Source organism: Micrasema longulum, unplaced genomic scaffold (assembly GCF_059751315.1).
Source record: "Micrasema longulum isolate JH-2025_06_02 unplaced genomic scaffold, ASM5975131v1 h1tg000030l, whole genome shotgun sequence".
Lineage (NCBI taxonomy): Eukaryota > Metazoa > Arthropoda > Insecta > Trichoptera > Brachycentridae > Micrasema > Micrasema longulum.
This window is the reverse complement of record NW_028277237.1, coordinates 240,104-255,376: the sequence shown is the minus strand read 5'-3', so window position 1 is coordinate 255,376 and position 15,273 is coordinate 240,104. Positions and strand designations below refer to the sequence as shown.

Below are 15,273 nucleotides of genomic sequence, written 5' to 3'. Positions count from 1 at the left end.
TAAGTTAGGTATTTTTGATTTTCGAGTTTTAGTAATGATCGAACAACCTAGCCTGTTTCTACGGTTACGTTTAAAGATAGAGAGTACAATACAAAGTAGAGAGTGTTTTGAGTTTTGAATTGAATCCGATAAAAAGTGCTGTTGTTTTGGCAATTGGATTTATCTGCATTCTGACTTTTAAATTGAATTTATAGATTTTGTGAGAAATTTTCACAATGTTAAATATTAGTTTGGACAATATGAGTATTCAGGACGTCCATGATTATTTATTGATGGAAGATGAAATTGGCGGAGCAGATTTGCTGGAAATGGGTTTAGATCATTGACATATAATACATAATATGCAATGGTTTAAACCTTCAAATCGATTTCAAGGATGAACACATGAAGATTTTGAAATAAAATAATTGATTTCAATTACAAAAAGGCCTAACACTAGCAAAAAAATAGAACATTTATTTTGAAATCAAAGATCATTCGCCCAAAGAAGTCGAAAGTTCTAAGGAGAGCTAAAAAAATACTAGAAAATCTACGACGACGAAATCACAGATTTTAAGAGAATGCAAAAAGCGCAAATCATAGAATTCTATGGCGCAAAGGGCATAAATGATAAATAAAGATTCAAAGAGTGAAGATGAAGACCACTCTACCAAAAATACTTCCGTTTAATTGTATTATTGAGCAGCGATGGGAAAAAAATGATTAATCAAGATTTAACAAATTGAAAAAGTATTTTTTAACTATTTAACACATAAATACATTTATTTATTATTTTTTAAATATATTTTGTTGATTTTTTAAGAAACCTAACCCCCCTTTATGTACTGGTCTCATATATAAACCTAACCCCCCTTTATGTCATCGATCTGAGTCTCATATATAACACGGTTTCATGTAACATGACATTTTATTGGAACCTATCTACTGTGTTGTAGAAGGGTTACCTGTATAATAATTTATAGCAAGCATTCAATTGTGTTTATTTAAGCTATATCATATACTATAACACGGTTTCACATAACACGGCATTTTATAGGAACCTAGCTATCTACCGTGTTGTAGGAGGGTTAATTGTTACCTGTACAATATTATATATAAAATATACTCAATTGCGTTTATTTAAGCCATACACTATGTGACATATACTTAAATCTAGCAATAGCAAAGCATTGTAGCACATTATAAATTCCGAACATCTTTTTTCCAAATTTTGTATTATTACGTTGGTTACAATTTTCTTCGATGATCTATTTATGTTTCTTCTCATAGTGGCAGCACTCCCATTTTTCTATTAAAATAGCGGTAATTCTAAAAGGATCAGACTTTGAATTTCCGTCATTTTTCTTTATGCATTTATTAGAAAAGAAATTACCGTCGGCAATTTTTTTCATGAATGAAAAATAATCCTTAGCAAAGACCTACAAACATTTTATGATTGGTACCCGTATTTTCATATATTATATCGGCAGGTTTTTAATATTGTGTCCTTGGCTATTTATTAAAATCGTGTATAATATTATGCCGTCTACTACGTATTACGTATGTAGGTAATTGTAAATACCTACTGTCAGGAATAATTTGCACATGTTGCACATCATGATAACCTTGCGTATATTTACCATTAGATAGATAATGGGTACCTTGGTATTTGCCAATATATAACCCAAAGTAGATGTGATTGCGTGATCTACGAAATAAAATTATATTTAACAACAAGAAAATAATAAATAATGACTCCTGAACACCGGTTGAAAAAATAAAGAATAGAACCAGATGATGGCGTATTGTAACATTATCATTTGGAATTATTGTAAAAATAGATATTGAAAATAATTGGTGTTAGTAATTATATATTGGTATGGCGGCGTTATTTTCTTATCTCTGTAGATTTACTCAACTGTAAATAATAAACTGTTTATGTTATAGATTATTCAAGATCGTTGTTTTTATCGCATCTCGCAATATAAATGACATATTTTATGTTGGTGGAATAATTATAACAAGTGTGTCAGTGTAGATTCCTAACGACGACGCGACGTTAGGTGACCATCGAGTTGATAAAAATTTTACTGTATGAAAATTAATTCGCCAAAAATTCAAACCATGTCGGAGCAAGAAGAAAAGATTATTCAGTTTTTATCCAAGTAAGTTACTATTTAAATAATCGGAAAAAATAAAATAAAAAGTGTGTGTACTTAATAAAAATGAATTACTCATAAAAAAACATATTTCATGTACGTACACTACATACTATATTATGTAAAAAAAATATTTTTTGATTTACCAATGTAAGTAAACTTAATATATATTTTTTAAGTAACATGTATATCAGTTTATAAGTTCATTTGCCTCTTTTTTATTTTCTGTATTCCATAGGGCACTTAAAATACAGAATTTTGCTATGCGTCATCAATATTGAGCAGATCGCAAATTTGGCAATCATGCGGTTATTAAAATAGGTACATTGCTTTAGTGAGAAACTTGAATGATGGTAGCTACTAGCTTTCAAACTAATAAAATCATAGGCTGAGCTCAATAACAAGAAAAACCTACAAAAAATATTTTGTCTTTGCCATATTTTTTATCATCATTAAATATTATTTTAGTGCATTTTGAAAATAGGTAAGCCTTTAAATAAATAAAACATATAAAAAACAAGAATCAAAAGAAAAGATTGCACCAACATAATCGATATTACCTATATTATGATTAAATAAAAGTTCCGATTTTACTATTGATCACATAACCTCGATTTTTTATGAGTCTTTTTTAAATTTGATTAGTGGTAATTAATAAGGACGAGTTATTAATATATATGCATACGTGATTTCAATGATTTGCTAAATATTTACGTAAACTTTACCATGTTTTGTAGTAATATTGGAAAAAATGAAAAACTGGCGTTATTGTTGGATTACGATGGAACCCTTGCTCCAATATCACCGCATCCGAATTTGGCAAAATTACCAGCCGAGACTAGAATCATTTTGGAGAAACTTGCGAAATGTGAAAATATTTTTTGTGCAATTATCTCCGGAAGACAAGCCGATAACGCGAAACAAATGGCAAGTTTCAATTTTGTGAAAGCGTTTTTTATTTTATATTTAAAGATTGACTAGAAATATTAGAATAATTTAATGCAAATTGTCCAGTGAAAAATGTCCTATATATTTTTTAAACATAGAATTAAGAATAGTCCAGAAGGAGCGTAGAATCTTATTTGAATACACGTCGGACTGTGTCCAAAAAACCCCCACTTTCGCCGCGCGCATGCGTGAAGTCTCCGCGTAATGTTGCCAGATCGCGAAAAATATATTGATAACAGATATATAAGAAAATTATATTTAAAAAAACCAATTTGTTGATTTCTCAAAAAAAATATTTTACACCCGGAAAAATGAATTACCACAACAGAGTAGATAAGTAAAGGGTAATTTAATTAATGAACTTTGAACTTAAAAAAATAAACAAATTTTATTTTACATAAAACGGATATTTTTATGTCATGTTAAATAATATTTGATGTTTTAAAGATAATGTCGGTCAAATGTCCACCACGGCGTTGTTTAATCAGAGAGGTCCAATTTTCATTAGTTCTCTCATTAGATGAGCAAAGTAGCGTTAAAAATTTGACTACCCTGGTAACTCTAACAAAATGTCCATTTTGTTTTCTTTGACAATCTGGCAGATGGAAAAATAATTAAATTTTGAACACATGCATTTGCTTCTTACACCTGAAATGTGATCTCATACGGTTTCTTTAAAATCCCAGCAGTATTTCTACACTTTAAAACGACACAACACGGCATAGTTGAATTCGGGAGTTGCGTACTGAGTGACGTCTACAATGAAGCTAATGGGTCACAACGTAAAACTACTCCTTTAAAAGTAGTTGAGTCGCCTTCTGGTTTGATGCGCGTATGCGGTTTCTGGACAATTCTTTATTCTTTGTTTTTTAATCTACATTTCTATTTTTAGTTTTGATTTCAATTGTTATTTCAATTCGGCATTCTTCAAAATAATGAAAAACTACCTATTCACAAAATAAACGACATAAAATAATGAAGACATTTTTTTTTAACTTAGGTTCCTACTTTCTACTCACAAAGAAAACTTTTTATTGAAAATAAATGTTTGATTACTATGTATCAATTTTATAATAAAAATTAAGTTCCTACAGGTGCCTACCTATTATACAGTATTTGACCCTAAATAAAAATATAAAAAAAACTGTTTCAGATGAGTATCGAAAATTTTACCTATGCAGGAAGTCATGGCTTTGAAATAATCTATACTGATGGTTCTAGATATAAACATACTGTGCCAGTGGAGGAACTAAATAAAATGAAAAATGTAGAAGAAGACTTAAAAAAGGTCAATTAAGTTTTTTGTTATTACCTACATTAAAGTTGTAAATAAAAACTTATTATGCACATTAATTTTTCAAAGACATTATTTTTATTAACTTTATGGCATCCATATTGACTGAATAAACTTTAAACTATTAAAGTCGAACCTGGATATAAAAGACCTGGATATAAGAGAAACCTCGAGATAGTTGGATTAAGGTTCCGTCATTTTACCCACAAAAACTGCTGTAAAAGAGAGCAGGAAAACTCTTCATAAGAGAGTTGTTCTATCTGAACTGATCTCTATGTAAGAGAGAGCCGAAACCGTGACCTCTATTAAAGAGCATTTGGTTTGCAGATGTAGTCTCAGCGTCACTGCTTGTCCACATACTTACAAGTTCTGACAGGTTATAATGTACATGCACCCTTGCACAGAACTTCAGTACAATCGATGTATGTATATGTGTATCTCTTTATGTACCTCTTTACCTAATACATGCATTTTTCATGTATCTACTTTTTTTTTGTACCTCCCGTACTTATGTACATAGATAATAGGAAGCCTGGTTAAAATAACATAAAGTAAAAATGTCCCAGTCCCTAGGGCTCTCTTATTTCCAGGTTTGACTGTACAAATATAATTCCTCATCTAATCAGGAATAAAATTAGATGGTATACCATTACATTTTAAATCTTGTAATCTGAAAACCTTTTTGGAAGAATTTAAAATGCCTTTATCTTTCAGAAAGTCAAAAATTAATTATGCAAAAGCTAGATCCATTTTCTGTGGACATTTCATTTTGGAGTTATGTAAAAAAAATAGATGTCTTCTATCAATGACTACTGACTGTGATAATACTTTAAGTAAATGTGCTGCGTTGTGCACTATTTTCAAAGTTATTCTTTCCAATTTATAATACTATTCTCATATATTTTGCTAAATCTTCTCCTCCAAGCCGATCGAGCTATTAGTTAGGAGCGAGCACTCTTACATCCACAGTAATAAGCAATTTTTAATACTTTATGTTAACACAAATTCTTTAGATTTCCAGAGATGGCGCATGGGTGGAAAATAAAGGAAAGGTACTTACATTTCATTATCGAGATACACCTGATGATCTAAGGCTTGCTTTGATTGAACAAGCACAGAATATTATCAGAAACCATGGACTAAATCCCACAGATGCTATTTGCGCTGTAGAAGTTCAACCGCCAATTAAGTGGAATAAAGGCAAGATATGATTTTTTTTATTTGTTAATAGACTAATTACCTAGCCGGACCGAAGGGGGGATTCCAATCCCCCATAGACGGATTTTAATTTGATAACTCAAGTATTTTTAAAGCTATTTGCCCTGTATTTTTTGTAATCGTGAAATTAATAGAAAGAAGCATTTTCCTATTTTTGAATTTTCAAATTGTTGTTTTATTTTTATATTAAAACAAAAAAAAGAAGTAAATAATATAAGGGTCAATTTTACTTTATGTACATTAGCATTCGGCAAACTAACACGAATGAGTAATATATATGTATGCGAAAACATGAATAAATTATTGCACGATCACTTCCAACATTTTAATTTCCTGACGCCATATACAAGTAGGCGCTGGGGTCGTTTGGTCCCCCCGTTCGGATCATGTGTAATTTTTGGATGCTTAGTGAAAAAAAGGTTAAACAAAGCCAAAAATTAAAGTATTGTATTATCAGCGCTTTGATTTTTGAAAGTTATGTATTTCTGAAGTTACTTCTCTTGTGGCGTCTCAAGTTCTCTTCCGCTTCTTCTCGATGAGGTCACCTGATTTGTCAGTTGACTTATCGGAAATCTTCCATAACTCTCTTATCATCGGTTGATTCATATGAACTAGTGACGTCGTTCAATGTAGTTCGTTTTTATTAAAATATTTTTTTTTTACATTTTCAAAAAACTTTGGCGTATAATTTAATGCTCTAATTTTTACAGCACGTAAGAAAACTTTTTTTGTATCCAATGTCCCGTGGGGCAGAAGTTCCTCATTGTCCATAAAATTCATTTCCTTCATTCATTCTTCACCATTTCTCATCAATTTCCTTCTTTTCCTTCTCACTATCTCCTTGTTTTGTCCATATTTCTTTTATTTAAATATATAGTATATTTATTATTTATACAGTTTAAACCGCCATGCATTTATTTTAGTATGATTAAGTGAATACATATTATTGGATGGCAGGCCCTACTATTTTTATAAATACACTTGTTTATAGTTTCTATTTATAATCATTTAACCTGTACATCTGTTTGTATTCGAAATAAATAAAATATAAATGGTTTCCTTGATACATAAAAGGCAATATGACTAATTTAAAAAATCTATATTAGTAAATAATAATTATTGATATATTATACATATTTGTGAGTGATACATTCTTACAACATTTCATTCTTTTGAATAAAATAAGGGCTTGCCTGTAAAGCAATGTTGATGGCAATTATTATTATTTTATTTAGTAATCTTTATTTAGCATAAAAAACATTGAAATAAAAAATAGAGAAATCTAGGTTGTAACTTTTAAAAAAAATTCAGGCTCTTGTGTTTGGCAAGTGTACAAAATAATATAAACACAATAATGTATAACAAATATAAATAATAAGTAGATAATAAGTAAAAGAGCAAATAAACATTGAAAAAATATAACACCCTTGAAAATGAAAAATACAAAATTAATTAACATACGTTATAATAGTTGTGCAAATAAATATTCTTGTCTATTAAGCAATCGAGTTGTAATGGGTAATAATCACAATAATAATACACTATGTATCTCATCAGGTTATGCCGGTGAATATCTATTGAAAAACAAATTTGGAGAGGATTGGAATAATAAAGTAAAGGCAATTTTCATTGGTGACGATATTTCTGATGAAAAGCTAATGGAAGTAAGTAAATATTGTGAAAAAATTTGATAATTGTGTAGGTATTAAGTCAAGTCATAAAAACTATAGCAAAACTAATGTGCCATATGCTCGTATGTTAAGAAAAATACACAATAAATCCTGAAAGCTGTCTTGTCACCTTAACTTGCAGGCAAATAATACATGTTAAAAATCCTTATAACTAATTAAACCGTTTTATGGCCTATTTGGAGTTGAAATACATAATCATGAGTGTGGTAGTAAATTACATACACATAATAATTACATTACTTAAATTCTCCATTACTGTTCGAATTAGATCTTTATTAAAAAAAGAAAGCTTATCTGGACTCAATGTATTTCACGTATTTAATCTGAGATGATATTGCCAATTTATTTTCTCCAGTAAACCCCATTTAGAAATTTTTGTGTACAGCAAACAGTAATAAATATTAGAATTTGTGTACAAAGATTTGAACATAGTCAAAATATTGTTAGTAAATATTATGTATGGAACATGTGCACAATGTTCAGAGCCAGACCTACCATAGTTGACACGAAGAACTAGACACTTGCTTAGGGGAGAATAATATGCTTGTATTAATTTCCAAACGTGTATATCCCCACCGTTTCAGTAGGTGATGTGGCGCTGACAATGTTTCCATTCTATCAGATATATGTGAATCCTAGTGCTGTAACTTTGACTGGTAAATTTTGTTTCATTATTCTCATATTTAGTATAAACGTTTCAGCTCTGCAAAGGAAAAATAACCACATTCCGAGTGGCTTCATCAAAGAAGGTGAAGACTGCTTCTGATTTTCAACTGTTCAACTTGCAGGAAGTAATAACAGTACTACAGTGGATAGAATCCCAATATTGTTGAATATATAATAAATATTGATAATAAGGGGAAATAAAATGAAAAAAGTATTCCTTTTTTTTAGAGATATATAAATAAAATTACTTTGTTTTATGAATCACTTTTTATCGACACAACTGACTAGTTTCAGCAACTTCACATTGCCTACTTCAGAGTTATATAACTAAATATACATATGTAAAAGAAACAGTAAACAGATTAGTGGGTGTTGATAATGATAGAGGAGGGGGTAATTGTGTTTATGGTGGGGTGGAGGTAGGGGAGGGGGTAATTATGTTTAAGGTAGGGTTAGACTTTATAGGAAAAAAAAATAGGGCTTAGACTTAAGTTTAAATGATTATTTATAATAGTTCAATTTTGTTTGATGGCTTTTTTTATTTCAAGAATTTCCAAATTATTTAGTTGATCAGTTTTATTATTCCAATATGATATTTTAATTCCATTTTAAAAATTAAAGAAGTGGTTATTTGTTAAAATATGGTTGGAAAATTCTGAAAAATTGTTATTTTTGAGAAATCTCATGTGTTCTCTTATTCTAATTTTAAATGACTGTGATGTTTTTCCTATATCTCTGTAATCTATAATCCTAGGCTCTGCAGTAATGGCAAGTAAGTTGTACATGCCTGATTCATCTAATTTATTTGTTTTATCTTCTGTATTTTTAATAAAATTTCCTATATTGTTATTTGTGTAGAATGCCAGTCGTATGTTGCTGAGCAAGTCTTTTAAAATTTGGTTGCTTAAGTTGTTAATGTACAAAATTCTCCTCCATCGTTTATTGTCATTGAAATCTATGTTGTTTAAATACAAATATTTACTATAAACTTTTCGTTTTCGTTTTTTGTTTAAAATGTTATCTACTATATTTGAGTGATTATTTGGGTAATTTTAATTATATATCTCTAAAATATAACAATGATCCACAAAGTTAGTGCTACAAGTATAAAAATATATATAATATTCTTTAACTAGTTTTTAGTCGTCTTAAATACGCAGAATGCTATAATTTCTTACTCTTCGGTATATGATTGGTCATTAATAAAATATAAGGTAAGATAACTAGCATACATGGAAATGCCTATGTAAAATAAATCTATTTTAACGCCCTAACCCCAGAAGAGTGTTGAAGTAAAAATAACACGAAGATGACAAACAGGGCGAATTAATTTACTTTAGTTTGGTATGGGTATATATAACTTTTAAAATCAAATAGTTTTGAGCCATTCATCATAAGTTATGTGAGATCAATTTTTTTTAGTGTATTCAGGTTAAATTATATAAACAATAAGATACACAATAATTTATCGACATAGTTTTTTTATTTTAAATAATATATAGATATAATATGTTCACATAAAAACAAATTATATCCACAAAATGTTATTTTCCATCATTCACAAGCAACCAAAATTGTTTCAAACATAGGATATAAAAAAAAACAACACAAAAACTTAACAAAACCTTTAATGAAAATAAGAATACTTGCTGGTACAAAATAAAATTGTGGAATTTTGCCCAACATTCCATATAATATGTAGGTATTATCTCATTCATTCTCATAAAATATGTACACATTTGTAAAAAAATAATATGACCTATTTGAATTTCAGTATTTTGAAATAATGTTACAGCGCAAAAACATTGAAGTGCAATACACGTTTCAACTGTATCTAACAATTACATAATTAAAAAGAGCACTCTGATAATTACACCGACTAATTGAATTTGATAGCTACAACATTTATGTTTACACTTCTGATTCTAAGATTTATATTTATAGAATAATATATGCTTATAAGACAAACTAATCATTTTGAAAGTAAAAAAAATATACAAAACAAATTATTTTGACTTAAGGAGAAAATACATACAAAAATATTATTTTTATTTATGGAAACTTTTTTTTGGAAACAATTTAGTTTAGCAAGAGAGTGAAGATGACATTTGTAAAAATATGTATAGATGACACAAAATTATGTTTTAATATTTTTTTGTGCACATTAGTTTTATGTTAATAAAAATGTAAACAGTTTAGACTAAATTTTACCTTTAATGTACATTCTTGTTGGTTTTAAGGAATAGGTAGGCAAAACCAAAATTAATAAAAAAAAATACCAACAGAAAATGTCTTTTATTATTTTTTAAAATTAATTATGTTCTGACTTTCAGTTTGAATCTTGCGCAAGTCACTCAATAAATAAAGAAGGAGAAATATACATGTGAATTATTTTGGAATACTACATTTTACTAAATTAAAGCCAAATAAAAATTTAATTATTTAAAAAACTGGAATTAAAATGGGAACTGCATCCTACGATCTTATTTATTAAAAATAATAATGGAATGATCTCTTACAAATTACAGTTTCTAAATAAAAATAAATGCAATTTTATACCTCTATATGAAAATATTTAAGTCATAAAATAATAATGATTTGAATCCAGATTAGTGAGTGCATGCATGGCTTTCCAATTGACTTTTATAAAAATGAAAAGTTTCATATCTAAGTTTTAACAAAAAAAAAAAAAAAAACATGTATAAGCTAAGATGTACAATAAGTTTTTTTGGGTATAATATGCCATGCGTTGTTCGTACTATTTACTGACGTTTTGAATTGCATTACAGCGTCAATCATCAGGGTTATGTTATTTGTCTAGATTAATGAGTAACCTTAAGTACCTACTAAGGATTTGTCTCATGTTGCAGTTGTTGCTGTTTACAGCTTGTCAATTAAAAATCTGTGGCGCTTCACAGTCTACGCTTTTATGTGATTTCTTTATCACTGGGTACCAGGATGATTTTAAACGCATCCCATCATCTCTGTTTATATTGATGGGATGTTTGTAGATCTCGATCACCTTTTTTACCAATCGAGTTTGGTGACTTTTTGGTCTCCCTAAGATCAACCCTGATGATGGACGCTGTAATATAATCCGAAATGTCAGTAAATAGTACGAACGACACACGGCATAATAACCTAGAAAAACTTTTTCTGGAATGAGTTAATTGTTATAGTTATTATAAAGTGAATAAAAAAAAGTACCTGTGAGAAGTTCTAAGTGTAGATTGATAAGTTGGATTTGAAACAGAAATAAATAAAGATATGGAAAGACAGTAACTAATAAAAAATAGTGACTGATCTTAACTCTATTAGAGCAAGCACACAATTCATTCAACAATGATACCATTTAAGATATTAGCTCCACGACTCTCAAAATTAGATTATAATTAAGATACTCACAAAGGATTTCAACTTGTTTTGGTCTAGCCAAATAACATACCATGTTACAATAACAACAGCTCAAATTATCTCTAAATGGAGAACAGAATTTTCATCACAAAAATTTATACACACTGACAAAAAAAACAAGTCTCTTATTTGAATAACTACGATGTATGAGATATCACTAGCCAAGATATGATAAAGTAAAATAGGAATATTGGATACATGGCCAGTGCTTTTCTACCAGGAGGTTGGCTTTCACCGAGGAATGCGGTAGACGCTGAAACAAAAAAAAGAAAGATTAAAATTATTAAAAAGAAATATTGCAATCAATTAGACAAAATAATTAAGTACATATGTGATATTAGGAAGAATTTACCAAATGTGGCCCAGCAAAATCCAATGATGGTAATAACAAATCTCAAGAAAAATAAGAATGTTGTTTGAGTGCCCAATAGTATTATACGACAAACCAAAAGAGCTACGGCTGTCGGTAGTAAACAATATCCCAAAACACAAACTGATTGGAAGAAAGATCTGAAAAAAAATAATTAAAATAATAGGGATAAAACATTTCGTAACATATGGATCATAATTTAAAAAAGATTTTAAATTAAATGACCAGTACATACATATTTCCACCGAGCAATTTTGAATTAAATGTTACAATCATTGACCCGATCCAGACAATAACAAATACTTCAGCAAATTCAGGCCCCCCATCATTGGAATTATCAGCTACACCTCTGGAGCCTTGTAGAATGGTGGCCATTAATGTGCAGAGTAATAAAGGTCCCCAAAGATCCCCTAAAATAAACATTTAAACAAAATTACATGTGCCAAAAGTAGAGAGATTAAAATCACTAGATTACGGAACAGTACAAGCATTACTACTACCCATTCCAGATTACGCTGACGTTTCCACAACTGATTTAAGCTGTGAGCAAAACGATAAACTTAGACAATTTCAGAATACATGCATTAAGTATATTTTTGGGCTTAGGAAATATGACCACATTTTGTCATAGGCAACTGAAATTGCTCAACATTAGACAGTGGAGAGATTATCACTTCTTTACTTCGGTTCACTGTACTTAATAGTCCTAACGCTCCTATATACCCCTGTAAACATTTTCAAAGCATATCAGTTCATGGTTTACCTCGTAGTTCTAATTCTCAAAGCACCCTCTTAATACCCACCCACAATTCCTCTTTCTTCTCTATTTCATATAGTGTCCATGAAACTCGATTGTGGAATCATCTCCCATCCACTCTTAAAGATGTTTCTACAGTATCTCTGTTTAAATTACCAATCTCCCTTCTCTTCCTTAATCTATCCTCCTTTTCTCTTTATTCTCTTTTCCCATTGAGTAATAATATAAATATTGATTTAAGGAAATTTATAAACAAATACATTTATTTCAATTTTAGAGTACCTTTAGATATTTATTTTATTTTCTATTTAATATGTTTAGTAATTTAAATTACATAAATAAAACTTATATTTTAATAATAAGCTTGCCAATGTACAATTTGCACAACGTACAAAAAATTTCATAAATAAATAAAAAAAACAGTACGTACACTCTTTTAGAAGACTAGCCTTTTCTTTAGGGTATAAGACATGTAAGAATTTTACCCCAACAGCTCGTAGATCCCTGACCTATAACATACAAGATTCATGTAAATAAAAAATATCATTTTAAATGTAGTATTATTTGTATTTCAATTCTCTTTAAATATACACGAAAGCTGAACTTGGTAAACTGAGATTTTTCTCTACACTAAAGTAGGAAGGACTGATTTCATCTTCAAAATGTATTACTTTTACTATTTTTTTTTAATTGTTTTTGTCAAAATACATTTTATTCAGTTGGGTTAATGCAAATGTTAATAAATGTTTTAAAACAAAAGTTTCATCAATTGCTGCAGTGGGTGTGTATTTATGTACCTGTTCATGAATCTCCTTTTTATTTTGAGAGTTCTGAAAGCAACTATCACATGTACTCACCTATTCCCCCCAGACTACATAGATAAGGCTGATATATAAATAATAACATACAATAGTATACAACATACATAATGTACATCATACTATGTATATGCCAAATTTAATATGTATCTTATATTTTTTACTTTTCTAACGATGTTTCATATTTTTATCACAAATCTTATAATCTCTATATTTACCGTGCTTTACCTTTATTATGTTTAACCATAGCTATTAACTATGCTTTTCCTTCACATATCTTTTAACTATCATTTTGTACAAATTAGCTATGGCAGTTAATAAATAATATATTTTTTTTCGACTTTCTAGTTATAAATTGAGTTTGATTTCTTTTTTTTTACTTGCAATGAAATTCTTAGACTTTCCTCTATTTTCGGAAGAGTTTAAAAAAAAAAAAACTTATGTGTATTTTTTTGCTTACTATTGTTAAGTATTATTTTTCAAATTATATTTTGTAAGTTTTTGTTAAAGACAATTTATGCCCTTTATGTCAAATAAATTAATAAACATGTGTTTTTACAAGCTATATTTTTTCTTGGAAATATTAGGTATAGGAAAAGGTTTTCAAATCTATTACAATAAGTATTTTTGGTTAAGTAAGACACAACATATTCATGTAAGTTAAGGAAATAGTCCTGTAACCATTGCCCAATACATGGAAGGCAAAAACATTATTTCCATTGTGAGGAGTGTCATCATTCTATTCAGAATTTTAGAGTCCACATGGCGAAATCTAACACATTTATCTGATTATTACCATTCATACAATGTCCTATGCTTGTATTTCTGTTCAATTATCTCATGAGTCTCAAAAAACGAATATGCATAATTTGAGTCCCCCCAGCTAGTAGAAAAAAAGCTCCAGAAACATTGGTATCTTCTGTACAAAATCATTATTTTGAAAAAGTGTTATAGATAATATATACCACAGTGTCTTTAATCGGTTCATCCAATGTATTGAATTCTAATTTTCCATCTGGTCCCATTACAGGTTGTGACCCAGGGACTACCATATCTCCTTCCACACTCCCAGAAAATGATTCAAACATCTGTAAATAAAAAGGATAATACACCGATTACAAATTGAACATCAACAGGTCAATGTATAGAATTCTATAAATTAACAATCATAAAACCAAGAGATGGCTGTTATATAAGTAAAGTGCTTAGTTTTCGTAAATTACTTAAACTCCGTCAAAAACAAGTGCATATAGTACTTACTGAAACATCGATACTCTATTCTAAAGATCAAATAAGTAATATGAATAGCATCTTATCTGCAGCAAATTAAATATCCACTAATATCGATACGAAATAGTTCAATAAAAATAGGAAGAATACTGATATTGCGAAAATGCAATAAACAACAAAGGTGGTAATAAATCGTATATTATATTTGTTACGGTACAATATGATTTAAGTTACCCCTATATTTCGATAAAAATACTAAATATTGAACAATACACAGAAATTGCATTAACTTACGTCTAATTTCGCTTCCTTCATGATTATTTTTGCTTATTACTATTGTAAATTGATTAGAATTGACGTTCTACGTGGGAGTTCAATATTATGCAGCAAAACGTCAATTTGACAGTCGTATGCAACAAAAATTGTCTATGAATGAATCACAGACTACAGATATCTTGAGTGAATAACAGATTCAAAGACAATATTCTACAAAAATGGTTCATTAGTTTACTTTCAAGATGACAACTTAACGTTTAATAAAATGTCTTAATTTGTTGTGGCTATATTGGTAAGGACGTATTTTTGAATTCGAGTAAACATTTTTGAATGAATGAACCATAAATGAACATTTTTAATAGGTATAATGAATTCATTATGTTTCTGTTTAAATTTATTACAACATAGAGGGAAAACATTTTTGAGAAGGGCTTATGACCTGTCATTGGCTGG

The 15,273-nt window shown here is 29.1% G+C and overlaps 2 protein-coding genes across 3 annotated transcripts; one reads left to right on the top strand and one right to left on the bottom strand.

The window, feature by feature from the left end:
* The first annotated feature begins 1,681 nt into the window (after window positions 1-1,681).
* Window positions 1,682-10,818, top strand: LOC148285505 (uncharacterized). 2 transcript variants are annotated; one of them, XM_088224053.1, is made up of 7 exons: window positions 1,682-1,838; window positions 1,927-2,144; window positions 2,876-3,065; window positions 4,240-4,374; window positions 5,394-5,580; window positions 7,156-7,262; window positions 7,991-10,818. In XM_088224053.1, exons 2-7 carry the CDS (start codon window positions 2,074-2,076, stop codon window positions 8,120-8,122), a joined length of 822 nt encoding a protein of 273 aa, XP_088080179.1. In that variant the 5' UTR covers window positions 1,682-1,838; window positions 1,927-2,073; the 3' UTR covers window positions 8,123-10,818. The 2 variants fall into 2 exon arrangements, with proteins under 2 accessions (XP_088080179.1, XP_088080188.1); XM_088224062.1 differs by lacking the exon at window positions 2,876-3,065 and having other exon boundaries at window positions 1,685-1,838.
* On the bottom strand, window positions 9,568-14,987 carry LOC148285504 (protein YIPF6). The gene is made up of 6 exons (XM_088224077.1): window positions 14,839-14,987; window positions 14,280-14,402; window positions 12,927-13,005; window positions 11,975-12,149; window positions 11,722-11,879; window positions 9,568-11,622 (listed from the first exon to the last, which is right to left on the bottom strand). The coding sequence occupies exons 1-6, from the start codon at window positions 14,857-14,859 to the stop codon at window positions 11,507-11,509; spliced, it is 672 nt and encodes a 223-aa protein (XP_088080203.1). The 5' UTR covers window positions 14,860-14,987; the 3' UTR covers window positions 9,568-11,506.
* Between the last annotated feature and the right edge of the window lie 286 nt (window positions 14,988-15,273).